Source organism: Vicugna pacos, chromosome 27, assembly GCF_048564905.1.
Source record: "Vicugna pacos chromosome 27, VicPac4, whole genome shotgun sequence".
Lineage (NCBI taxonomy): Eukaryota > Metazoa > Chordata > Mammalia > Artiodactyla > Camelidae > Vicugna > Vicugna pacos.
The window spans coordinates 23,044,277-23,071,298 of NC_133013.1; the positions used below are offsets into that span (position 1 = coordinate 23,044,277).

General features: G+C 49.9%; 2 protein-coding genes and 1 long non-coding RNA gene across 6 annotated transcripts in view; 2 read left to right on the plus strand and 1 right to left on the minus strand.

The window, feature by feature from the left end:
* TBC1D2B (TBC1 domain family member 2B) overlaps positions 1 to 7,710 on the minus strand; it is a 72,386-nt gene extending 64,676 nt beyond the window's left edge. For 3 of the 4 annotated variants that reach the window (XM_031691756.2, XM_072950915.1, XM_031691755.2), the window contains exon 1: positions 7,285 to 7,710. In XM_031691756.2, coding sequence (XP_031547616.1) covers positions 7,285 to 7,641 — 357 coding nt within the window. In that variant the 5' untranslated portion in view covers positions 7,642 to 7,710. The remainder of the gene's footprint in view (positions 1 to 7,284) is intronic. The other variant, XM_031691758.2, reaches the window with a different exon arrangement.
* A 5,288-nt stretch (positions 7,711 to 12,998) lies between these two features.
* On the plus strand, positions 12,999 to 17,400 carry LOC140689748 (uncharacterized). Its single transcript, XR_012064829.1, has 3 exons — positions 12,999 to 13,099; positions 14,518 to 14,697; positions 16,869 to 17,400. It is a non-coding gene; the product is annotated as an uncharacterized lncRNA (long non-coding RNA).
* A 609-nt stretch (positions 17,401 to 18,009) lies between these two features.
* SH2D7 (SH2 domain containing 7) lies at positions 18,010 to 26,839 on the plus strand. The gene is made up of 6 exons (XM_006208838.3): positions 18,010 to 18,185; positions 19,572 to 19,661; positions 22,665 to 22,830; positions 23,121 to 23,330; positions 24,677 to 25,324; positions 26,789 to 26,839. The coding sequence occupies exons 1-6, from the start codon at positions 18,010 to 18,012 to the stop codon at positions 26,837 to 26,839; spliced, it is 1,341 nt and encodes a 446-aa protein (XP_006208900.1).
* Positions 26,840 to 27,022: the final 183 nt, after the last annotated feature.

Consider the following 27,022-nt stretch of genomic DNA (forward strand, 5'->3'; position numbering starts at 1 on the left):
GATGTGGGACTCAGTTTCTCACTGTGTCATACAGGACGCAGGGCGGGCTGATCTGAGGGTGTCTTCAATTCTGACTCAGGGATAATGACCCTTGGAACAAACACACTGAATGACCTCCTCCACCTCACACAGCCACTTAATGACAATGCCCTAATACGCCCCAGGACAAGAAAGAACAAGCTCCCTGAGGCTGCTAGATGCCCACGGGGCCTTGCCCAACAAAGACTGTTAGGTGAGTGGCTGGCTGGCTGCATCAGATTTCAAAAGTCAGGCCACCTTCTCTGCAAGCACAGTCTCCCCTGGAGACCACGAAGCTGGAAAAGGAAATGAAAACTGGGCTTGCTGCCGAGAAATAATTTCTATTGTTCAAGATCAACATCTCTGGTAACTCTGGCCGTCTGCCTCCAGCCCACGGACGCTCAGACAAGCTCTTGCCTGAGGACAGACTGCTTGGAGGAAGTCTGTTCTCTCCAGCAGGGCTGGCCCTGGACAGGAGCAGAGAGGAAGCCAAAGGACCTCAGCTCCTGACTCTCCCCTTCTCCCCCAGATTCCAGTTCTCCCACACAATCAATCTGGAAAAGTTAAGCAAAAAGTTAAGTTTGCAAACTCAAGAAAAGACCCTGATTCCCATCAGACTAGGAACACTTCTTGCTGATCCAAGAGGAACTAAGTCTTTGAACAGCGACACAATTATACCAAAACCAACCAACTCCCCAGCCCATTTCTCCAGGGAGCCCTTCTCAGTACTCAGGCATAGGGATCTCCAATTCCGCAATGCCCACAGAAATTATTACACGAACCACTATTTCTGGCTCTGGGCAAAATCCAGATCAGTGCTTTACATTCAAGATTCTCTGCCTGGCTCTTTATTTACCATGGAAAGATGCCAGACCTCCCTTGGAATCAAAAAACGGGCAGATATTTGATATTTACTTCCAACACTGAATACTACAGACAAATATGGTTTCTCCCCAAAGTTTTTTCAGAGCTATCAGAGGCTAACCTATTTTTAAAGTCTTAACACTGTAGTTTCTTAAATGAATGGAAAATTTCCACTGCTGTAACTGCAGAAAAGGCATAATGCTTACAACATGGTGGATGCTCAAAAATATGCTAAATGAAGAAATGGACCCCTCAAATCTCCTTTTGTGCAACAAGAGCACACCACACACCCACCCCAGGAGGACATGAGGGTCTGAAGTGCTCACTCAGTCAACCAGTATACACTGAGCACCTGGTCTGTGCCTGACACTCCTCTAAGCATTAAGGGTGAAGTGGTGAATCCCGGACAAAACTCTGACCTCGGGGAGCTTATGCTCTAGTAGGACACGGCATCAGACGCTCAAAACCCAGAACAGGACTAGACCCACTTTAAGGAGCAACACTATCCTGAATCTGTGGATTTGGGGTTTCCTGCACTGCCTAGTGAGCTACTGTTCACTGGGTGATCATGAAACCTGTCGCCTCTCCCGGGACCACTTCAGCTTCTTGCCCCTGAGAAGACCTCACACACACAAGTGCCTGGTGTGTTCACACCATCGAGCTCTCCAGGTAGAGTACTTAGCAGAATGCTAGTCAGAAGCGCCACTACTTCCTAATTCACTATTCCATATTGTATCCACTCTGGGAAAGCATCAAAATCCACTGAGGTCTGGGCCTGCTAGGATGCAGGTAAACACCCAATGTCATTAAGACGCTACCACATATATCTCTAACAGAACTGAAAATTCCTAATCAAAATTCCTTCCACTCCCCTAACTGGACAGTCACTTCTACAATAACAGGGTTCTTTTCTTTCTCCAGAGGGAGGGTTATTATTCACATTTTGTTCTGACCAGAGACAGGAAGGCTGCAGCCCAGAGGCTGAGGAGTAAAGGCACCTGAACAAGGGGAACTGTTCCGTCCTCAGATGCCCCGGTGAGGTGGGAGAGCTGGTGTTCAGGTGTCAGCCTGAATGCATTCGCCACCCCCTTCCATTTCTCAAGCAACAGTTATCTCCAAAGAGGAAGGAAATTGGCAATGTGCGTGTGAACAAAGCCAGTGAGAGGAGCCAGTGAAGGTGACCAGAAGGAATGCTTCAGGGAAGGCGGTCCACCAGGTGGGGCAGGCCTGGGCCACACAGCCCCCGGGCCCATGGCACAGACCACAGCAGCCCCTACTCAGAGACAACAGTGCTTAAGAAGCAACAGACCACCAGATCTTCAACTTCGCATTTATCTACTTTAAAACTGTTTACCAAAGCATAACCTATTAATACTTCAACTCTTAATACACAAGATAACCCTCCAACACAATTAGATGAAAACACTGGACATAACCCACCCATCAGTCTGGGAGGGAAAAAAAGCACAACTATTTATCAAGCTCTGCTGAAAATTCTTTACTCATTCCTACAACTCTGGCCCCAAGGTTTTCCCCTTCTAAAGGCTATGCCTCCTGCCATCAGGCTCTCCGAGTCCCCCGCACACCTCAGGGCCTCTGCCCTGCCATCTCCTCTCCCTGCGACGCTCTACTCCCCTCTCCATTCCTCCAGTTTACACTTCGGGTCAAATGTCACTTCCTCAGAAAGTCTCCCTGGCCCTCTTCCCTCCAAACTAGCTTAGGACCACCCCCATCACACACGCACCCCATCACTCTCCTTTGAAACTTCATAGCACTGGTTGGTGTTTGTTTCATTTTTATTAATGCCTGTCTCTGGGCTACATGGAGAGCTCCCCAGACAGAAATTGTGTTCATCTTGTCGGGTCTGTACCCCTAGTGCCTAAGCACACAGAATGAGTGAGTGAGTGAATGAATGAGTGAACAAAAATTGCCCAGGCCTTCCTAAAACACGAGTCAGTGAACTACAGCCCAGGGGCCATATCAACCTGCTGCCTATATTTACATAGCTAGAAGCCAAGAATCGTCTTTACATTTTCAGACAGTTGAAAAAAAAATCAAAAGAATAGTACTTTGTGACTTGTGAAAATCACATGAAATTCAAATTTCAGAGCCCAGAAATAAAAATTTGGGGACCACAGTTACACTTCTTCTCTAGAACAGCAGAGTAGTGGCAGAGGCGGCACAGGCTCAAGACCTAAAACATCCACACCCGGCCTTTTACATTCAACACTCCCTCTCTGCTACCAGTGTCCTCAGAGTCTAGACCGTGGGCATGAAACACAAGAGATCTGGAAATTAAGGACTGATGGTAATCCCTGCTTGGACTCCTGATGCCGGTTATGTTTGTGAGCATTCACTGAAGGGCAGCCAACTCTGTGACATGTGGTGAGACTGTCATTTAATACATTTGAGAATTCTCGCTGATCGCTTCTAAAATGTCGGCGCTTACACCAAAACCAATGCTAGGTAACAGCCTTCTACTCATTCATTCAACAAACGTCTACCTGGGCACCTACTCTGTGCAGGCACTGTTCTTGGGGGTGAGGATACAAACAGTGGTCCGCAGGGGTCCTCCAGAGCAGGGAACAAGGTGGAGATTATACTACAATGAGGACTGTGTGACAGGCAGTGGGAAACAGACAGTCACTGGGATATCACACACAAGAGACTGTACCTGCCTTTAAGGAACTTACCCACTAGGAAGCCATGACAAACTAATGAAAAGTTATGTCTCGATAAAACATTTAAATAATACTTCAAGACCCCTGAGCGGGTGCTCCAGGGAAGAACAGCTTAGCAGAACCATTTAGCCAGCGAGGCTGGTTCACCGCATCTATTTTGTACTGAACACACTATGATTAGCCAAGCTAACAAATGTTTGTCATTAAGCTGAGAGCAGTTTCAACACCAGAGAATGTGCATCCTTCCCACAAAAGTGGGTTTTAAGAATAGGGACACATGATTGTTCAGTTACATGTGACTCAGAAAGCAGCACACATGTCCATTTGAACACCAAATGCCTTCAAGAAAGGGAACAGAGGGAGCAGGGTTCATCTGCTGGCAGTCTGGTGGTACTCCTTGCTCCAGAGGCTGCAGAGACCTGGCAGGGCAGGATTTACCCCCAATCACATGCTCTCCTTCCCTAAGTGCCAGCTCACTCCAGAACTGTCTCCTGAGCCTCAGATCCCAGTTGAGCTCAGTGAGAAGCCTCCAGCACCACCCCCGCCACACACACAGGAAGCATTAGACTCTGCCGGACTGTTGTAGCAGTTTCCCAATGTCTAGTATTCGGTACCATACATTCTGGTAAAGAATCAGCAGGTAAAACGTTCCTGGTGCTTTTTTCCGTGTGAAAAGGACAGAAATCAAATGCTGTAAACGAAACACCACGACATCTTATCTAATTCCAAGCCACTGGAATCCAAAGCAAAAAAAGGTGGACTTTGAGAACAGATGACAGAATCGGATACTCGGACACTCATTGTTCCCAGACTGTACTACCAAAGAGGGACACTACATTCATGATCTCAGAAAAATCACATCCCCTCTCTGGCCTCCATCCCCTCTCCTGTAAAATAAGGCACTGGGCCACATCCCTCAGTTTAGGAATAGAGAAGTTTACCAAGAAATTCCAGTATCAGCTTTCATTAAGACTCAAATAGTAAAACATTTTGGAAAAGTTCAACAAAACCACAGCATCTCCAGAGAAGGTGGAAAGTTGCTTTAAAATAAGAAACATATGATAATACAATAAGCAAATCACTGTTTTTTTTCTTTTCTTTTCTTTTTAACCCATTGAAAGAAATGGTACGTATAAAGCTGTATATAACTAGCTGAAGCTTGAGGGGGACTTAATCCTCACGAACCTACAATCCCCCTTAGAAATCGAGGCGGGGGCATTGAGCAGCCTTAAAGCTTATGTGAATCAGTTCTTGGATCTGAAAGGTGAAAAAGGAAGATAAATTGCTAATTTCCACCTTTACCAACATACGATATTTACTCCCACGGTTCGAAAGGAATCATCATATGCTAAAATCCAACCTTCTTAAAATGCACCCCCACTCTGCAACCCTACATGTTGGCTGCTCCTTTCTGTGGAAAAGCCTTGCCTGTGTTTCCATTTCCATTGTTTTTATAAAGCAGATCTTGGCTGCGGGCATCTTGTCTTACTCTGTGACTAATTCAACTTTACAAGCCAAAATATTCCATAGTCAGTAACCCACGTGAAGATCGAGTTCCTTTTTTTTTAAAGAAATATTCTGAACATACAAAAAGATGAATAAAATAATATAATAAACAGCAGTGTACCTACCACCCAGTCCTAGAAATAAAACACTGCAAGAACACTGGAAGCCCCTGGGCACCCACTCCCACTCACGTTCCCCTCTGTTTCCAAGTGGTAACCACAATCCTGAATCTCCTGAATCCAGGGCTCATCACCCCCATGCAGCTCTCTCACACACCACGCAGCATATACATTTACACAATCTTCTTAATCTTTCCATCAGCGGTACCACTTTGAATGCAACCAATCTATTACTTTGTTTTCCTTGCTCAATTTCATGTTTATGACAGTCATCCATGTTAACACCTACAGCTCTCATTCCCTTCTGTTCACTGATGCATAATATTCCATTATATGAATGGATTACATAATTGGCCAAAGTCACTACTTGGTGTTTCATATGGCTGCCTAGTACCTACTCTGTGCCACCCATTTTCCATAACATATTCCAGAATTCTCAAAACCACCTAATGAGGAAGGTAGGATTCCCACTAGACCAAAGCAGAAACTGGGACAGATGGGTAGTGTAACTTGCCCAACACTTATGAGTGGCAGATTCAGGCTCCAAGTTCCAGCCCATCCAGTTCTAAAGCCACATTCCCAACACTGCATCTTGTAGCCCCACTTATGTAGATACCTCCATTATTCAAAAAGATTAAAAACCTGATAGGAAGGCTCTAAAGCCATCTGAGAAAATCTGAAACAGGATGCTCCATTTTCTTTTTTAACAAACAATTCCACAGGAAACTCAGCTGTACACAGGGACAGTCCATGTGCACAGTTAGCACAAGACTTTCTTTGGCAAAAGTCCCTATGCACTCACCGGAGTCACTCCCAAGTTTATACAAATGCTTTCTAAGTAAGCCCGAGTTGAACTGCAACTCTCCTTGGCTTCCTTTGGAGAAACAGGCTGTCTGCACCCACTTAAAGAAGGCATAGAGGAGCATAAAAGAACACAGCAGTCAGATTTTGCTCAGAATGGCAAGAGCTAAGTTGACAGAGCTCTAAGAACAACCTCAGGGAGCAGCTCCAACTGCTGCTGGCTTCAGAGATGCTGGGAACAGCCGTTTGCTCGCAAGGCCAAGGGCGCTAGGCACAGCCCACTCTGCTCTCCACTTGGCCAGCTCTGCAGAGAGCTTTCACACATCCCAGCCCAGCCCTGCTGCTCTGGAGAAAGCCCAGATTGCAATACAGAAGAGAAGCGAGAAAGAGGAGTGAGGGTGGAGGCTCACAGGAACCAGGCAAGGGAGTGAGGCCAAGGCCCAGACTCCCAGGCCCTCAATGGAAGCAGAGAGCCCCTAGGAGATGATAGGACCCCCAAGGGCAGGAGAGGCTTCTCAGCACCAGGACCAGGACTCCTGACTTTAGTCCCATGCTTCTACATAGTGTGTTTCTCCACTAGAAGATTAAGGAAGCCTCAATGGACAAGGCACAGCTGCTGAAGCAACCCTTTCCCATCTCTCCCAGCCAAAATACGGAGCAAGCAAACAGGCTCTGCCACTTAATGGCTGTGTGACCTTAGCTGGGGCGTTCCTGCCCACTTGGGCGGGGGTTGCCCCGCATTATCTCTAAGAGCCCTGCCATCTCTGCCTCTCTCACTATAGCACTGAATGCAACAACATTTACGAGTGATAAGAATATAATTCATGTAATTCCAACACCCCCATTAAGTATATACTACTGTTATCCGCATTTTACAGAAGAGGCAGATGAAGCACAGAGAGGTTAATAACTTACCCAAGGGCAAGAAGCCTACAGTCATGAATGCCTGGGAGGGGTACACAGGACGTCCACGAGATGGGGGGTGGGAGGGCAGAGAAGGGCCCGAGGGAAGGCGCAGAGGGAGTTAACGCGTTAGGGGACTGAGTAGCCCCCAGCCCCTCCGGCCTAAGTCCAGGTAAAGGGCTTGAGATAGAGACACGGGGACAGAGTACGAGGAAGAAGTAGGGAAAGGAGGGCAGATTGGCTTTAGAGAGAGGAGGGTGGATGGAGAAAGTCCGATGGGCAAAGGAGGTGGGCTTAGCGGGGGTATCCCGGGAGGCCAAGCAGGGGAGCCGGGGAGGGACGTGTGGGCGGGTTCGGCGGGTAGGCGGCAGGTGCGGGGCGGCGGTTCCCACCTTGAGCACCGTGACGGCTCCCGCGCTGTGCACCTGGAAGTGCGCGGGCGGCTCGGCGCCGGGCTCCGCCGCCTCGTCGGGGCCCGTGTAGCTGAAGCAGGCGTCCGCGATGTCCAGGTGGCCGAGAGGCAGCGCGTCCTGCGGGCTCTTGAAGTAGTAGAGGTAGCAGCGGCGCGCGTCGAACACGAACCAACGGCTGCGGTAGCCGCGCAGCGGGCCCTTGCCCGACAGCTTCTGCAGGTAGCCGCAGAGCCGCGCTGGCTCCCGCCCGGGCCCTGCCCCAGGCTCCGCCGCTGACCCCGGGGCCGCGCCCTCGCCTCCGCTGCCCTCCTCCGCCCGGGCCCCGGGCCCCGGCATCGCCAGCCAGCACGCCAACCGCCGGCGCCCGGGCCCCGCGCGCCTCCGCGCCGCCGCCGCTGCGCCCCCTCCCCTCAGCCCCGCCCGCTCCGCACGACTGTGCGGACGCGCAAAGCAGCCTGGGACTTGTAGTCCCGCCCCCGCCCGCCCCCGGGAGCGCCCGCCTCGGCCCAGGGTCCCCGGAAAGCACCCCAGAGGAGAGATCTGGGCGAGTCACACATGCTATCAATGCCTTGCTGTGACGAGGGGCTCAAAACCCTGAGCTGCCGGGCTGTAACGTTCTTTTTCTTTGTGGGAGTGTGGGTTACACGAGAGAATGCATTTCTCAAAACCCATCGAGTGTCCCCTTAAAACTGTGCATTTTTAGTCTATGTAAGTTATTACAAAACTGTATTTTTAAATCTCTGCCCTGCCAGATTCACAGACTAGTATTGCAAAAATGAGAGAGCCTATTGCTTGGAGCTGAGTGGGTGCTCAGTAAATATTTATAGAATGCGTGAATGAAAGCCAAAGCATTTCCCACCTCTCTAGACTTTGGTTTGTTCACTGAATTCAACAAACATTTACTGAGCGCCTTCTATGTGCCAGGTACAGTTCCAGACACTGGCGGATACAGCAGTGAACAAGCCAATCATTTCCCTGCCCTCATGGAGATACTAGTCTAGTAAGGGAGAGCAATAATACACACAGAAAAAAATCAGGTAAATGTATACTGTGTTGCGTACAAGCTATGATGAAATTTTAAAAGGATCACAACTTAAATAGCACATATTACTTACCCCTGCTTCATATATTAACTCATTTGAACTCAACAACAACTTCAAGAGTGGGGGCCTGGCTGAGTGAGAAAAACTCAGCTTGTTAATTGTTTTCTAAGGGAGGGACATTTATATTGTGACTATGAAGTTGACATAACGTTACACTTTGTAGATGTTTTAATGAAATGTGTATTAATTTTGATTTTCATCTTTTTCTTGGGTTTTGGGACCAATATATTTTTCTTAGGCTATAAACATTTCCTAGGCCCCTTGAAAGCTGGACCTGCAGTATCTAAGGGATAACTAACTTTCCTGGCCCTTGCGAGACTCTGGCCAGGACCAGAATGTGGCCCACTGAGGAGACTGCTCAGCCACAAGCCCTGAGATCCCAGCGAGAGGGGCAAAGTTTGGAGGCCTCAAAGCCAGCAGTAACATCTCAGCAGGGGCCCCTGGAGGGCTGAGCCAAGAAGAAATGGCCCAAGCCTTCCAAGCTTCTATAGAGCCTCCAGGACCAACCCTAACACCCGCTCGACCCTCCAGATCTCTCCCACCCCCTGCCCCGCACTGCCCTGCTACACGATGGACCTTTATCTCGTCTCTCTTAGCACCTCCCTCCATGTTCAATTTGTTCAATTTTTATAGTTTATGTAAAATGCTAAACAAATGAAGCTTCAGTTACCCCCACTTTTCTAACCAGATCACCCCCTTCAAGACTCTCCTTCACGGAAATTCTGGGGCTGCCTCTGGTGGCTCCTAATTCCCTGGACCCCTCCTTCTTCAATGGCTTACTGACATTTTGCAGTTCCCAAGGTCTCTTAGGTTAAAGGTCAACGTCCTGTGATCAGAGGACAGCTTTACCCAGCCCATGTGCCTCCTCGTGTCCAGTATGGGCGAGCTTGGTGCCCGAGGGTCTGCCCTGCCTGCCCATGTGAGCCCTTGCCCCCTCGAGCCTCTCAGGAACCCAGTGACCAGAAGGAAGTGGCCAACCCAGGAGGAAGTGGCTGCTGTTTACTAAAAAGAGGAAATTTGGGCAGTGAACTTGCTCCCACATGGCCAGCCTCTGTGCAAACCCCCCGGGGGCACAGAGCCAGCAATTCATCCTAGGCCAGTTTCCCCAGAGAGAGACGGGGTGAGAGGCCTCTAATGAAGCACCCAGCCACACACTGCCTTTGTGTCTCTCAGACCCCAGGAAGACAGAGCTGGCTAAGACCCTGGCCTGCCACAGGGGGCACTCACAGTCCTGTGGGGAGGCCAGAGAGGAAAGTAGACCTTACCACCTGATATGCTGTGTGTCCTTAGGCACGTCTGTGCCCTCTCTGGGCTGCAGTTTCCTACCTGTACAATGAAGGAACGGATGGTGGGGTGATCTACACAAAGGCCCTGCCCGGCCTGCTCTGAAGTGTATCAGCGGCATGAGGCACAGCTCCCAGGCCAGTGGAGGCTCAGCTTTTTTCAGGCTCCATACTCAAAGATCTCTTGACTTTTCCAGCCATTACAGCTGACCTCACCCTTCCCTTAGGGCTCTATTTCAACCTGTGGGCTTAACAGCCCACTCTGGTTAGTGCAAGCATTACCATTTTGAGGGTAACATATTTTTATCTTCCCCAGCCCTGCTAGAGAAGCCACCCTAACCAACCCTGCCACCACAAATGGCACAAATGGAGGCCTGCTGGGCCTGGGGCAGAGTGCTAGCAGAGATGGCTCCAACATTTGGGAGTGTGGGACACAAGGCAAACTCAGTGGGGTCTCGCTAAACCTGGAGTGTATCTGGAGGTTGTTAGCCTCGACGGGAGGTGAATGGAGTTCACGCGGAGAGGGCGTAGTACTGGAGCTTTGGAGGGGCTGAGCGCTGGAGGGTTGGACAGGGAGGAGGGAGAGCAGGACCGACTTCAGAGCAGAGGCTGCATTGACCAGGATGAACAGCTCCCACGGGGGACCCCACCACCGCCAGGGAGAAGGCCGTCCATGTGTTTCCACACAGCCCCGCACCACGCTGACAGGGCTGCTGAGAACAGTGGTGCGGGGGCGGGGGGAGCTCCTAAATAAAGGAGGGGATATGTGACATCGGGCGGGTCCCCCAGCCTTCCTGTGCCCCAGTTTCTTCATCTGTAGAATGCAGCATAATAATAGCATTTACCTCCTAGAGCGGCTCTGAGGTTTAAACAAGATAACAAATGCAAAGCTTTGGCACAGCCCCTGATGCGTGTGGGCGGTAAGTCCTCAGAATGGCAGCTGATTCGTTTAACTAACATCCCCAGCCTGCTCTTTGCCTCTGCTGGTGTTTAGTGATGCTGAAACTCCTGAAAAGGACTGGGCCTGTCCCCTGCGGCAGGAAGCTCACAGCCTACGCGGGTGGGGGAGCTTCAGAGAGAAGAGCCTCGCCAGGGGACCCTCTCAGCCTAGATTTGCAGACTCGGGCTTCCAGGAAGCCTCATTTCCCTACCAAACTAACAGGCAAATCTACACACACCCATGGTTCTCTTTCCTAGAGGGAAGGCATCTGGGGTGCCGGCCAAGCTCCCAGCCCTGAGCACCAGGGAGTCAGAGTTCAGATAACTAGAGGCCTGAGTGCCTTCAGGAGCTGCTGGAGGGTGGGAGGTTTGCAGGGGCTGGATACCAGGCAGGTGAGGCCCCCATAGGAGCTAGGGAGAGTCACATGGCCCGGGGAGCAGGTGAGGACCTGGCTGCAGGGGAGGCTGAAGCTGTGGAGGCCTTGGCCTTTCCGGCCACTGCCTGTTTCTGGGCCTGGCACTATGCTTAGGACACCATAAGCCCTTCTGCCTTCCTTGCTCACCTTTCCCAGGGACCCTTTTGCCATCATCTTCCTAGCACCCCATCCCTCAGCCAAACCTGATCTCACGTTCTTCCTGCCTTCTCACAGAAGCAGTAGGACTTCAGCTCCCCCTGCCACCCGCTCCGCCGTATGTAGCCCAGTTTGGGAGGTGGGTGCACCTTAACTGAAAGCTTCAAGAGATGCCATTCTAATGGTAGAAGTTTAGACATCATTCTGGTTGAGTAAGGGGGTCTTCAAGGAGTTGAAAAGGTACTTGCACAAGCAAAGCAGTAAGGGGACAAGACCTTGGAGGAGATCCGGAGGCAGTCAGGATGTGATAATGGACAGTGAGGAGACCCAGAAAGAGCTGCTCTTAGAGTGAAGAGGGGAGTGTTCTAAGATTTGTTTTGTATTGTAAAGTTTGGGTACATTGACTAAAAACTTATTTATCTTGATTCAATGCATTTTTAAGACACTCAAAGAATTTGAGTGGCAAGGAAAGGATCCCCAGGTAGGGGAAATCTCAAGAGCAAAGACATGGAAGTCAGATGCAGCATACACACGGGGAAGCGGAATGGGACACCTGGGTCTGGTCCCAGCCCTGCCACACTTACTCTGGCTTGAGCAGGCCACTTTCAGTCCTAAGTCTCAGTTTCCCCTCTGTACAATGGGGACAAGTGGAGACAGTCATACCACCTTGTCTACCTGCTATAAAGATGAAAGGAAATCACAAATATGTATTTGAAGTGCTTGTCACATGGTAGGAGCTCAACTTCATTAGCGATCTACGGTGGGCCTCCATTTTCCCAGCTGTGAAGTGACGGGAGGGAAGACCAGGACAGGGCTAAGTGAGGAGCAACCCCAGGGGCCCTGGCTGCCCAAGTTGTCAGGTGTGCTGGGCACCGTGGCCGCCATCTGGCCTCCAAGAAGCTATAGAACAGGGGTTCCAACATAGGGTCCTAGTCCCTGATCCTCCCGACAGGCCCTAAACTGAGCCCTAAGTGTCTGTTCCTTCTTCATTTCTCACTAGTAAATGGCATGCAATTAGATTTTCATTTTAACATGGGACTCAGAACTACTCACTGGGGAGGCAGGATAATCTAGAGAGAAATAAGTGTGTGTCATCTTCTTGCTGCTAACTGAGAGGTACACCAACGAGGGAGCACCTCTCATCTGAGGGTGGTTTCCCTTTCCTCCAGGGTTGTCAGGAGCCCACAGGCCCAGAGCAGGGCTGCTCTGTGGAGCAGGTGGGGCTGGTACTGTTTTTAAGACCTTGGTAAGTCCGAGGCACTCTTGCCTTTGGTGTCCCCATCTCACTACCTAGCAAATGTATTTAAAAAATAATAATTTTAATGACACAGCCACATTTTACATTTTAAAGTTATATATAATGTTAATTATAGTATTAATATTATGTATATATATTCTATACTTATATAATTATAATGTTAAGATTATGTATGTATATTATAAGTGACATAATATTATAGGTATATAATTTTTCTTTGCTTTGAACTTTTTGGAAATGATTACTGTTATGATTTTGCTTTGGGATGATTTGGCTTTGAGAATTCGTTTACATTGACAATTGGTAACACGTTGTTGGCAGTTGTCCTGCACACTTGGGGATTCTTGTGAGATAAGACAACTTGACCTCCAAACCATTTTCAGATATGATGATACTTTCATGAATGCTAAATAAAGCTGATGCAATATGACATTGTATGGACATTTACTTATACGTATGTTATAACTTTGCAGTTTTCTCCTTTTGAATTTTGGAGCCAATACTGGTAAGTTTTTTTTTTCTTTTTTCAGGTCTCAGACATTTTTACCAGCCCTTGTAAGGTCTCAGTACCTGGCCACTGTCCTATGAATAAACAGAACTGCCTGTCTGGTGGGAGGATGACTGTAAGGAGCATCTTGGGTACGACCTTCCTGCCCCAACAGCCGTGCTCTGCAGATGAAAGGACGAGCTCACTCAGTGACATCAGGGGCCAAAAAAGTCCCAGTAAAATTGGTGACCTCTCTGAACCAGCATCAGCCCCCTCGCAGTTTTTCTTGCCAGCTGGGGGCCTCCAAATGACCGAGCTTGAATATGTTATCCATTTGTCTATTCGTTCATTCAATATTTACTGAGCATAAATGAGCACAACCTCTAAAGAAGGCCATTTGGCAACATCTATCAAAATGACAAATGCAAATACCCTTTTGATTGAGCAACCCCACTTCTGGGAATGTGTTCCATGGATGCCCTCACTCTTACGCTTAATCAAATCTATATAAGGTTATCCATTGTTGCATTGTTGGAAGCATAAAAACACTGGAAACAACCCAAAGGATCATCAACAAGGGACTGGTTACAAAAATTATGGTGCAGCCATGCTATAACAAACAGAATGGCATCTCTCTATGTACTCCTACAAAAGGAACTCTTTTTAAAAGTTTTATTTTATTTTGGGGGGGTGGGGGAGGTAATTTGGTTTATTTATTCATTTTTAGAGGTACTGGGGATTGAACACAGGAACTCATGCAATCTAAACATGCACTCTAACAAGGAACTCTAAGGTATGTTATTAAATAGTTTTACAAGGCAATGTGCAAGACACTATATAGGATTCTACACTTACATTAAAAAGGGAAGAAAATAAGAATATACACATGTGCTTGAACAGGCGTAAAGAAACCCAGGATGGACATTCAAGAAATGAGTAACAGTGGTTCCCTGTGGGAGTGAGATGGGAACCGGGTAAAATGAAGTTTAGTGCCTGGAGGGAGAGAATTTTTACAGATACCTGTTAAAACTTTTTTATTTTTAAGAACCATGTGGATGTATCATGAATTTGGATGATAATTTTAAATATACCTATTGAGCATATAACTGTGCCAAGCACTGTTCTAGGCACAGGATACAGTGGGGAATAAGGCAGACAATTTGAGAAAAAAGAAATAGGATCATTCATTCTCCACCCGCTACTATTGTGGAACAAATTCTAATGGAATAACTGAGGGGCACAGAAATGCGGTGTTCATAAACTAAAACGAACACATGACTAGAATTTACTGAAAAGTTCGCTTTGGCATTCTACCCTGGAGGCTGGCTGCCAGCAGCACTTGGCCGTACTAGGTTCCCAATGCACAGGCTCCAGAAAGGAGTGGGAGGGTTAGTGCTGGGGTTCTGGCCATCCTCAGTGGTCCTCAGTCAAAGTGACTGAAAGGACACTGCCCCTGAGCATCTTTCTGGAGAAACCTGAGAGCTTTCATCCTGAGAAGTCATGCCAAACTGAGCACCCTCAGGAGAGAGTGATTTATTGGCTAATCCACTACCATCTTTTGGTCTTACAGGAGAAGCATGACCTTGAACGAGAACCCAGGACAGGGAAGTTTTGATGAGACAGACAGAGACAGAATTCTGGGGACTTCCCAGACCGGCGATGACTTGGAGCTGAGGCTGACATTAGTGCACCTTGCCTCCCAGGCACTTCGCTGCGTTGGATCAGCTCACTGAATCCCAAACCCTACCAGGTGAGTACTTTTTCTCCCTTGCATTTTCACAGATGAAGAAACTGAGACACAATGAGGTTAAGTACCCTCAAAATCACAAAATCAGCAAATGGGGGAACCAGGATTCCAAGCCACTTAATCTGACTGCAGAGCCCGAATCCCCTTAGCTCCTCTCTCTACACCTCTGAGCACCTCTGGAGTGGAGAAGGAGGGCAGGGCAGCTCCAGGATCCTCTCTATCCCAGGGCCCAGCCCCCAGGAGGTGATCACAAGTTCTGAGCTGGACAGTGGGATGTAGAGCACTGTCAGAGACCGCTCACCCCAGGTCTTTCACAGAACACACCTGATGCCCCCCATACCAGACCTCACCCTTCCCCCACCCCACCATTTCCTTTGAGGATAAATATAGACTCCCCTTTATTTGCCTGACTTCGGAATCTTCACACCTGGCACGCAGCCATCCTGGGCTCCCCCTACAAGTACACAAAGCCTTTGTCTTCTTATGCAAATGGCCAGGTTCTGCTCATAAAAGTACCCCACCTAAAAGGGAGGTGGAGAGAGAACGCTTCATGGAAAATTATGAAATACATTTCTTTGTGTTTGAATACTTCCAGGACTTCACACTGGCAGCAAACCAACTCTGGGTTAGACCCTGGCTTCTCTGGCCTCTTTTTGGGCCATGGACCTCCTTGGTATCTGGAAACTCACGGACTTCTCAGAATAGTGTTTTTAAACACACAAAATAAAATACATAGAATTACAGTGGAAATCAGTGATACTGGAATAGGGTTATCCAAGTACCTGTGATGCAGTAATACTATGTGATTCTTCATTAGCATGTTAAATAACAAGATCCAGCATTGGGTCTAATTATAATTCTGAGGAAGTGATGAGCAAAACCAGTATCTCAAGATGTCTGCAGCATGAAAATATCTGCAATTTCTACTGGTGACAAAGTCACAGGTGTGACGAATACTAATAAGGTTTGTTCCCTGCACTCACTGTGGAAGAACTGCTGGGTTTCACTTCGAGATTGTGGAAGATGAAGATGTAATACAACCCCACTCCTCCCCCACCCCAATTTAGGAAATTCTAGTCCTTGTCAGTTTAGGCCTGGGATTTCCATTCTGACCCAAGTATATCCCTGGCTTGTATCTGTGGCAAGAAGACCATTTCACAAGTATGTGAATCCCTCCCAATGTCCCCTGGCTAGAGTTGACTCCTCCCTGTCTTGGCTGGAAGTTAATTGTTTGTAAAAGTGGTGTTCCCAGTAGCTGACCCTCCGGGGAACACTTCCAGTGTGCCCATGGGCTGTCCCTGTGTGAAAAGCATGACCTTCAGTAGTTCACTCTGTAGCCAGATGAGGCGAGTGAATGCCCTGCACCCTTTTTCCAGATGTGGAAGATGAGTCTCAGAGACAGGGAGTGAGCTGTCCAGGTTGAGGGTGCAGGTTTGCCCCATGCCCTTGCCTTTCCTCTGAATCACATGCCTCACACACCTACCATTGGTATTTTTATCTTGATTTGAGATGACCATGATGAAATTATAATAATAATAACAAAAATCGTTACCACCAGGGAGGACCCACTGTATTTCAGAGGCATCACATCATCATTATCATCATCATCACCATCAGAGTCATGGCTAATCCTAATAGCTTACTTTATTCCAAACTCCATTCTAAAAACTTAACCCATTTAATCTTCCAAACAGCAGGTCATGTTATTGGCCCTGTTTCAAAGATGATGTCAGTGAAGTCCAGAAAAGTTAAGTCATTTGCTCAAGGTCATAGCTGGTCAGCTGGAATTGGTACCAAGGAAATACGGCTGTAGCCTCCTCGTTTTTTTTTTAAGCGAGCTGTTTGGTTAAAGTGGGACATATACATAGAAAAATGCGTACGTAAATCATGAGTGCAGAGCTCAGTGAATTTTCACAAAGTGAATGCACTCATCCAACCCACCACCCAGGCCAAGAAATGGAACGTGATCAGCGTGCAGGAGCTCCTCATCCTTCCCCGGTCACTATGTCCCCAAGGTAACCATTATCCTAACTTCTATTGCCATTAATCAGTTCTGCCTGTTTTTGAGCTTATATATGTTTCCTCATTCTCAACCATTATGTTATCTCATTTAGTCATCATAATGACCCTAGGGTCTAGAAAGTAGCTGTTTTCTTATTATTCCTATTTTGCAGATGAAGGAATTGAGCCATCTGCACCCACTTGGTGACCTCCCTGAGGCCCATGCCAGTGGGATGGAAGAGGAATCCTAACTCAGATCCTGGGGGCTGACTGCACCATCCACTGCCTCAGTGTCAGTTGAGCCTGGATTTCTGCTTGAAACTCAGAAACACAGTAGAGGTTCAGGGATGTTTGCATGAACAAATATCCTGGGCCCTAACTGGCCCAACACTTCCTCTCACAGGCCTTATAGCAGCCTTTCTAGGGAACCCATCTACTCCGAAGGGCCCTCTCCTCCAGCCACTTGAGCTTCCGGGTTGTTCTTCGGGATCTCCAGCAAAGTGCTACCTCCTGGTCCTCACACTTGCTCTTCCCTCTGCTGACCAGCGAATCCCTTCCCCCAGGGGCCTGCCTGGCGTCCTCTTTTGCTTCTCCAGTGTCACCCCCTGGGCAAGGCTTCCCCCACCCGACCTCCAACCTGACCCCTATCTAAACAACACAACCCACGCACTCTTCTTCCTCTCCCTTTTTCTTGGAGTGCTTATTACACCCAACGCTGTATTCTATACGTGTATTTGTCTATTGTCTGTCCCCTTCCTCTAGAATGTGTTTGTCAGGAAGCAAAATGCTGTTTTGGTCACTGATTTATTCCCAGGGCTTGGACGTACATGGCATACAGTTGACACCCAATAAATCTTGAGTGGAAGGAGGAACTAATCAGCACAGAACTTCACCAAGATACAAGTGGCCTCCACAGAGAAAGGAAAAATAGAATTTAAATTCACTTGGCTAACAGTGGCAGTGCCTGGACTTTAGCCAGATCCTGCTCTTTAGCTGAGACAAAGACCGGAGGTTGGGGGAGGGGGCCAAGCCCAGTGGGGCAGCTCATCTACCAGCCAGGAAGTCAGGGATCCCCTCCCCTGTCCCTCTCTGGCTGCTAATGTGACCCTCCCCCGAGGTCTCCAGCCAGCCACGGTGCCCCGCCTCAGAGCATCAGAGAGGAGAACCAGCCACCAGCTCAGAGGTGACAATAGGGCTCCTGTGTGCTGTGGGCAGTTGGAGAGGGCATGAACTCAGGCAAATGAGCCTGAGCGCTCACAGATATAGAGGCGTGCGGGTGGTCTGGGCGCTGCTTCCACTTCAGAGTTCACCAGGATGGAGGGCAGCCTAAGGCAGCTCAGCCTGGGTAGGGGGCCTGAGGGGGCTGGGGACAGCCAGGCCCTGGCTGAACTGCAGGAACTGGCCCTGAAGTGGTTCATGGAGACTCAGGCCCCCCTCATTCTGCAGAATGGAGCCCTGCCCTCCTGGTTTCACGGATTCCTCACCCGCAAGTAAGGCTGCCCCTGTCCCCATGCCCAGCATGGCCTGTAGCCCCCCGAGGCTGGGAAAACAGTCCAGGACGAGACTGGTTCCTGCCCTCTCCCTGGGCTAGGCAGTGACCCCGGGAGGTGGTGGGCGGGGCAACAGATGAGAAGGTTCAAGTTCTCTGGCGGCAGCTTTGGTGGGCAGGGTGGGCGAAGGCATCGGCCCCTGCTCTAAGGATGGGGCTGGGGTGGCTGGGCTGCTGAGTTGCCAGAAATATAGTCAGGGGCAGGCAGGAGCAGGATGCGTGCTGACCAGCTCTGAAAAACTTGATGAATTACTAGAGGGACTGTTTCATTTGTCATCCAAACCAGAACGCTGTTAGTAAATAGGCTGGGAGAACTGTTTTGAGTGGGGACTGTCCCAGGCAAACCTGGACATACAGTTACTCTAGGAGTAAAAGCCAAGATATGGAGGTTGGCTCTCTGACTGGGCTGGATCTCCAAGCTGCCAAAGCACTGATGAAGGAATGACAAACCCAGCCAGTCACTAAGTCTTCCTGACCCAGCACCTGGCCTTGAACCCAGGCTAGCTTCATGTGCCACAGCCTGTGCTGTAACACAGGGCCCTCTGCTCAGAAGGGCCCTATTCTTGGCTGAATTCTTTGCTGTCACTATGCTGAAATTCTTACTTTCTGTGTAGGGGGCTCCATGTTTTCATTTAGTACCAAGCCCTGCAAAATCTGTAGTTGATCCTGCATAAGGCAGGCACCCAGTAAGTATCTGGTGAAGAAATGGGTGAGGAAATATCTGATCTATGTACTGCCAAACCAGAAGACAGCTGGAATTTTCCACCATGCCTCCAAAATACTTGGCACCATTTAGAAATATTCATGGCTGCCTGGGGCTGAAAGGGATATGCAAGGAGGGGATGAGAACATATGAGTTGCTATTGTGATCTGGCTCCAAGCGTAACAGCAACTTCTCCCTGCAGACACTCTTGTGTAGTGCACATCCTGCACAACGGTACACAGTGGTCCTGAGGCAAGGAACCCATAAACCTAAAAATCTCTAGATATATAGATTCATTCTTGTTACAGAGCCATTTATGTGGAGAGTGGGCAACCAGGGGCAGTGGCTATTGTGCCTGCTGGTGAGGCGGTAGTGGGGGTGGTGTCTGTGGCCTCAGGACTCCAACCCAGCCCCAGACTGAGTCTTGAGCTTGCTTAACTGGGCCCAGACAGAGCACAGACCCAGCCGAAGGTCTGAGGGAGTCCTCTCTGAAGGGCTGGAGGTCTGTGTCCTGGATCTCGCACCCAAGGGCATGGTTGGCAAGGACTCTGAGGCAGGTCTAAGTCAAGCTGCTCTTGCTGCTGAGGGGACCTGGGCCCAGCTAATGGCATGTCCTCTGCCCAGGCAGACAGAGCAGCTGCTCAGGGACAAAGCTCTTGGTTCCTTCCTCATCCGGCTCAGCGACAGGGCCACCGGCTACATCTTGTCCTACAGGTAAGAGAGGAAGCCCTCTGCAAATGGCAGGCAGGCTCCAGCTCCCATAAACCAGCCTTGCATATACATGTGGCACCCCCACCAGCCCACACTGCTGGGCTTTCTCTGGGCTGTGACTCGCTCACTCCCTCACTTATCTGTCCACGTCCATCAGACATTTTCCGGGCAGAACCATCAGTAAGCTAGGACGAAGCCCCCACCTTCAAGGGGTGAGTGGGGGCAGAGGAGAACCTCCTCCTGATGGGAGGCTGGGGAAGGCTTCACAGAGATGAACTTTGAGCCCAGGATAGAAGGAAGACCAGCAGCTTGCTGGACAGAAAAGGAGGTGTGATTGGGGTTTAGGAAGGCATTTCCAGTCATTAGGACTGCAGGTGCAGAGGAACAGAAGCGTAGCACACTAAGGTGCTGGGGCAGCCACAGGTTGCACGGTTCCAATGCCTGGTGAGGAGAGCCGGGAGCAGCTCAGGATGGCCTTGGATGCCTGGCTATGTCTGCAGACAGTGAAGGGTCATCTGGTCAGACTTAGGTTATGCAAGGATCCTTCAGACAGCCTATGGAGGGGGAACCGGAAGACAGATGCTGGGAGTGTGGAGGCAATGGGGTGAGGTCTGGGCTAGATGATGAAGTCTGGGCAGGGCAAGGCAGTGGGCATAGAGAAGTGGAGACAAGACGGCCAGGGTGAAGTCAGAGATGGTGATGTCAGCCCTGTCCTCAGAGTAGGTTGGGTGGGGAAAGGCAGAGAAAGGAAGAAGTTTCCCTGACCCCTCGTTAGGTAGGGAGCGAGGGAGTTGGGGCTCCAGGGCAAATCTCAAAGGCCTCAGAGCCAGATTCAAAATGATCATCTGCTCAGGCTGCCCCAGTTCAAATCCTGACCTTGAGCAAGTTACTTTGCCTCTCTGTGCCTCCGTTTCCTCATCTGTAAAATGGGAACACTGCAGTGACTATTTCATATGATTGTTGAATGGCTTTGATGAGTTTTTACCTTTAAAAGTACTTGACACAGTATCCAGAACATAGTAAGGACTAAACAAATGTTATTGTTGTTAAAATGTATTGTTAGTCTATGGGCCAGGTACTGTCCTAGGCACTTTGAAATATACAAACTCAGCAGTTTTCATGTCTTTTCAGCATCAGATTTTTTTCCCAAACATGATCTTAGGTGGAATGCCAGCATATTAAAGAGATCAAAGTGGGGCTGCTCAAAGATACACAAATAGACCAACGGAATCCAGAAACAGCCCCCCACATTTTGTTACCAGATTCGCAACAGAGATGCCACTGCAATTCAGTAGAGAGAAAGACTGATCTTTTCAATAACTGGTATGGGAGCAATTCGATATTCAAATGGAAAAAAACAGCCCCCACCTTACATTATACACAAAAATTAACTAATTCTAGGTGGATTGTGGACCCAAGTGAGAAAAGCAAAACAATACATTTGTCGAAGAAAATACAGGAAATATTTTTCATGACTTTGAAATAGGCAAAGATTTCTTAAATGAAACACAAAAGTACTAACCACAAAAGAGAAGACTAATAAATTGAATTTCTTTAAAATTAAGAATTTTTGAAAAAATTGTTAATCAAAAGATACCATTAAATGGATAAACCACAGTGTTGGATAAGTTTTGTACTGTAATACATGTATCTAATAAAGGACTCATCTCCAGAATATATAAAGAACTCCTACAAATCATTAAGACAAAGACGACACAGGCAGAATAAAGGCCCTTCATAAAAGAGGGTCCAAAAGGACCATGAGCATGTTGGGGTTCAGTAGCTTTAGTAATCAGGGAAATAGAAACTAAAACTACTTTAGCGAGTGGCTACCGAATAGTTGGTGAGGACGTGGAACAACGGGAAGTCTCCTACTCGGCAACGATTTTAGAAAACTATTTGGTATAATCTACTAAAGCTAAACATAGGGGTGCTCTTGACCCTCTGATTCTCCTCCTTGGGATATTCTCAACAGCAATGACTACATACGTTCAGCAAAAGCCACGCACAAGAATGTTCACAGCAGCTTTATTTATAACAACCCAGACCTGAAAATAATCTAAATGACCATCAACAGAATGGATATATTGTGGACTTTTTTTTTTTTTTAAATGGAATACTACCTGTCAATGGGAGGGAAAAGAAACTAATTCTGCATGGACATGAATCAATCTCAAAGACATAAAGTGGAGTGAACAAGCCAGGCACAAAACAGGAGCGCTGTATGAATCCTCTTACGTGAAATTCCGTAACAGGCAAAACTGAGCTGCGGCAATAGGGGTCGGAGTGGTGGCTACGTTTGTGAGGCACAGACTGGAAGGGGCCATGAGGGACTCCTCTGGGGAGCCGGCAATGTTTTCTGTTTTGCTCTAGGTGGTGGTTACATGGTAGTGTTCACATGTGGAAATTCATTGAGTTGCACGCTTAGGACATGTGCAATTCACTGTGTTTGCGTTATTCTTCTATAAAAAAGGAAAATGAAGAGGGTGGGACATTACAGGCTGGAGGGGAGGTTGGAGCTGGAATTCCATCTTTTCAGCCTGGCCAGGATTCAGGTGAGGCGAGTGAGGTGAGTGAGGCGAGTGAGGCTGAGTCGCGCAACTGTGGGGTCGAATCTCATCTTTAAGACTTAGATATTTTGCTCATCGTCGGTATCTCAGTATTAATTTTGATTTTCTAAAATACAGCATTATTAGTTATCTTGATTACTGAGTTTTGTTGCATCCCCTTAAATTTTGGATCCGAGCTCGGAGCTCCCCCTACCCCAGCCCTGGCCTTGCCCTTCTTGATTGATGCTGGGGGCCCCCTACCTCCCCCAGCAGGTTTGAAAACCACTCCCTAGCTCCCCATCACCTTCAAGGCTGGGCTTGTGGGATGTCAGGTCCCACTTTACAGAGGGACACTTCAAGGCCCAAGCGGGCAGCGTGGCCCGGCCAGCTCCAGCCCTGGGCCAGGGCAGGGCTGCCGCTGTCAGCAGCCCCAGGACCACAAGTGCTTGTGTTGCAGGGGCAGTGATCGCTGCCGGCACTTTGTCATCAACCAGCTCCAAAACCGGCGCTACCTCATCTCAGGGGACACCCAGACCCATGGCACCCTGGCCGAGCTCGTGCGCCATTACCAGGAGGTGCAGTTTGAGCCCTTCGGGGAGACCCTGGCTGCTGCCTGCCCACGGGTAGGCACCCCTCCCTCTTCCCTGGGGGCGGGCGGCGGGCAGGGTGCCCGGGCCTGGCGCGTCCGCCACTTGGCCACATGCCTCTCCATGACTTCCCTATTTCCTGACACCCAGGGGCACACGGTGCGGCATCAAGGTCCCTATCTGAAAAGAGGAGACTGAGGCAGCACTCTACCTGAGGTCAGGGACCTGGTGGGAATGTTTCAGTCCCTGCCAGCAGTCCCTGGTAGGCAACTGGAGGCCGGCCAGGGGTGTATGACCACACACTTGCTGTGTCCCCACCCTCCCAGCCAGAGGACACTGATCTGTATGACGCCATCACCCTGGGACTCCATCAGACCGATCCGGGCCTGGAAAACCCACCTGCTGCAGTGTCCCCCACGGCGGTGCCAGACAAGGCCAGCCCCCGCCCCTCTCCAAAGCCTCAGGTCTCCTTCCTCCACAAAAAGAAGAGCCTGAATACACGTCCCCAGGACCTCTCCAAGGAAGAAAGCATGGAGGTGAGGAGGATTCCGGGCTGCTGAGGGTCAGGGTTGCTACACCAGGAATGTGGGTGCCACACCCACCGTCAGGCCCGGAGAGGCCACACTGACTGGCCCCTCCAGTTGCAGAGGGTGAGCTCCAGGCCCAGGGAGGAGCCAGCCCATAATGCAATCACCCAGGGCTTCACCCATGCTGTGGCCTGCCTCTGGCCAACTGGATCCGATTCAAACCTTGGCTTGGCCTTTCTAACTGAGTGACTTTGGACAAGTCACATAACCTCTCTGAGCCTTTGTTGATCAATCCTGAGGCTCCTGGGGCTTGAATGAGGGAATGAATGTGAAATGTCTGAAAACTCCCTTTGTAACATGCAGAGTGGGGTGCCTGTGAGTCAGTACTTTATCCTCCTCCACAGCGACTCACAGGAGAGACTCAGAGAGATTTTTCTTAATATACATCAGGTCACAAAATGTTGAGGGTGTCTCCTCACGCTTAGCATAGAATCTGAAATCTTCACCAGGGTCCCCAAGAGCCTCACCAGGTGTCCTGCCACCTCTCCCTCTTCTTCACTTTTGTCTAGCCTCATTGGTCTTTGGATCTTCACTGAACATACCAACCTTCTTCCCACCCCAGGGCCTTTGCACTTGCTGTACCTGCTGCCTGGAATGCTCTTCCCACCAGATATCTGCATGCATATACTCTCACTGCATTCCATTCTCTGCTCAGAAGTCATCTCCTCAGAAAGGCCCACCTGAACTATAGAAAATATTTCCTCTGCCACCTACCATTCTCCCTGTCCCAGTACCCTGCTTTGTTCTCCTTCACAGTACTGATCATGAGCTGACAGTATATTATCTTGTGATATATTACATCAACTGTATTAAGTTATGTAACAGAGCAGTGTGTTGCCAGGTTAGAATCCAAACTTCCAAAAGCTGGTCTTGTCATCAAGCCCCTGGCGCCTAGAACAGTGTCTACACAGTCCTTACTAAATACTTGTTGAATAAACACTCAGTTGATGGACTTGGGAGGCGGGCCATTCTGAAGAGGGAGGGAGCAGTGAATGAGTGGGTTCAGGGGGCTCAGAGGGACCAGCGGACCACTCTGGAGGGGAGAGGGGCAGGGCAGGATGATCCTGGGTGGGAGGTAGAGCTCGTGACTCATGGCCTTGAATGCCGACATAAAGACAGTGGTTCTAGAGTATGAAGCTGGCGGGGACACTGAACATCAACCAACCCCTGCACAGAAGAGTCAAGTAAACTGAGCCCAAGACACAGAGCCTCAGCTTCTGTGAGGGAGCTTCAGTTTACCCGAGGGCAGCTTAGCCACAGCGTAGCCTTTAAGACGTCTGTCCCTCTCTCCCCAGGCCCCCATCAGGGTGCCTCCCCTCCCGGAGAGGAGTGCCTCCCTTCTGGACGAGTCTTTCGGAGGCCCCAACGACATCATCTATGCAGACCTGAGAAAGATAAACCAGGCACGGCTAGGCCTGGTCACAGTTCCAGCCGGCAGCCAGGCCTGCTCCTCAGGCAAGGAGGGCCCAAGGAGACTCTCAGACGGAAGCCAGAGCAAGCCTGATGGCCCAGGACCTGCCCTCTCTGGGGTGGGCCCAGACCAGGGCCCGAGAGTGTCTCCTACTTCTTGGGGCCTCCTCCTGCCCCTCAGTTCTGAGGCCTTGGGATCCTCAGCCTCTACCTGGAGCCAGGGGTCTCCAAAGCTGAGCCACAGGGCTCAGCCCTGTTCCCTGGGCAGCTGTGCAGATACCTATGAGCTCATCCAGACAGCAGGCCTCCCAAAGGAAGCCAAGGATGTGCCAGACCAAGAAGGCGGCAGTACCTACGAGCAGATCCCAGCCAGGCCCCCCTATCCTGGGGCCAGTCCTACATATAGCAGGCTTTCAGGGTCCACAGACTGTGGCTATGAGAGCATCTCAGGGACCCCGGAGCTCCCAGAGCCCAGGAACACCTATGAACAGACCCCAGCAGCCAAGAGCAAGGAGCCTGGACGGACACATAAGGTAGGCTCTATGGGTGGGGTGGGATGGTGGCCAGCCCTTAGGGGGCACCTGGTGATAAGAGGGACCTGTGGCTCTCAGGCATGGGCAAAGCAGGTCACCACCACTGCCCAGAACTTTCCAGCCCTAACTTCTGCTTCGAGATGGTGGAAGAGGCAGATGTTAAGTTGGATATAAGAAGGGGGCTTCCAGGCTCTCCTAAGGTCTTTCTCTGTGGCAGACTGGGACTCCTGTCCCTCCCTCTTGACCACTGCAGGGGTCTCAGAGCCTCAGAGAGATGGACAAGGGCCCTGGCACCAGGTCTGACTTGCCTTGGCCCTTGTCATGGCTCAGCCACTCCCTAGCCATGTGGCAATATAGTTTCCCCAGCAACTAAGATTGCCAGATTTAGCAAAATAAAACAGCGGATACCCAGCTAATTTGAATTTCTGATAAACAATGAGTAATATTTTTTAGTGTAACTATGTCCCCAATACTATAATTATTTCTTATTTATCTGAAGTTCAAATTTAACTGGGCATCCTGTATTCTCATTTAGCACCTTACCCAGGATCTCCATTTCCGCATCTGTAAAGTGGGCTGGTCCCATGGCTGTGTCCAGGGGCAGCAGCCCAAAAGATTACACAGGCATCCTTACGTGCTCAGGACACAGCCCAGAGATGGCTGTCAGTGAACAGCTGTTCTTCCTGAAGATTTCTGATAAGAATGGAGAAAAGGGGGAGCAGGGAGCAGGGGGGTGGAGGGAGGCAGTCAGGGGTTCTCAGGGAGGCAGGGGAGCCCTCCTGAGCCCTCGGCCCCAGCACACTTGCCCATACCTGGAACTGATGAGCCGGGAGAGCCAACTCCCCGAAGGGACACCCTCAGATTGGGGCCCACGTGAACCTCCTCCCCAAGCCTGAACAGTGAAACCCCAAGCTCCCAGCAGAAAGGCCTTCACCGAAAGCTCTGCAGAGCTGTGACCACACACCGGGGACAGGGAGCTCGACTGGTGCAAGGCAGCCTCTAGGTCCTGACTCCCCGGACCACAGATGCTGCCTGCGGACAGCCCTTCTAAGAACCACAGAAGCCACATCCCACATCTGCTCTTCCTCTGGCTGCAAAGTCCTTCTGGTCGCTGGTGGCACCATGTACGACCCCATCCCCATTCTACCTAGGCATGGCTGGGACAGAGAGTGCTGGGGGTCTGGAGATCCAGGGGACCCAGTGAGGGAAGTGGGGGCTTGGCCTTTCGTCTCCACTTCCCCTTTAGCCTCCTGAGCCAGAGAGGGCAAGTGCCTTGTCCCAAACCAGAGGCTAGAGTGGAATTCCCTGAACTGTGAGGGGCGGTGGAGCAGCCGTCATTATTCCAACCTGGTCTCTTCCCAGCCTTGGGCCCCAGCCCGCAGTCACTGCCGAGGGACCATCTGAGCCTGGCTCTCCCCTCCCTATCCAGGGACCCAGGCTCCAGCATCTTCTTCCTCTTTGCAGCCTGACAGGCTCCGGAGGCTCTTCTTCACGGATAAGAAGCACAAACCTTGAGGAGTCCTGGCTTCCGGCGGCCCACCAGCGGGTTTCCGGGAACCTGCCACCAGAGGTTACTTATTGGGCAGCCCTCAGCCTGCCTGAAGGCACCCCCTGAACCCTAAAATCCAACCAGCCTGCTCTGGAACCAGACTCAGAGACAGAGTTGCCTGCAGCTCAGGGCGGTGTCCCGCTCCCCCA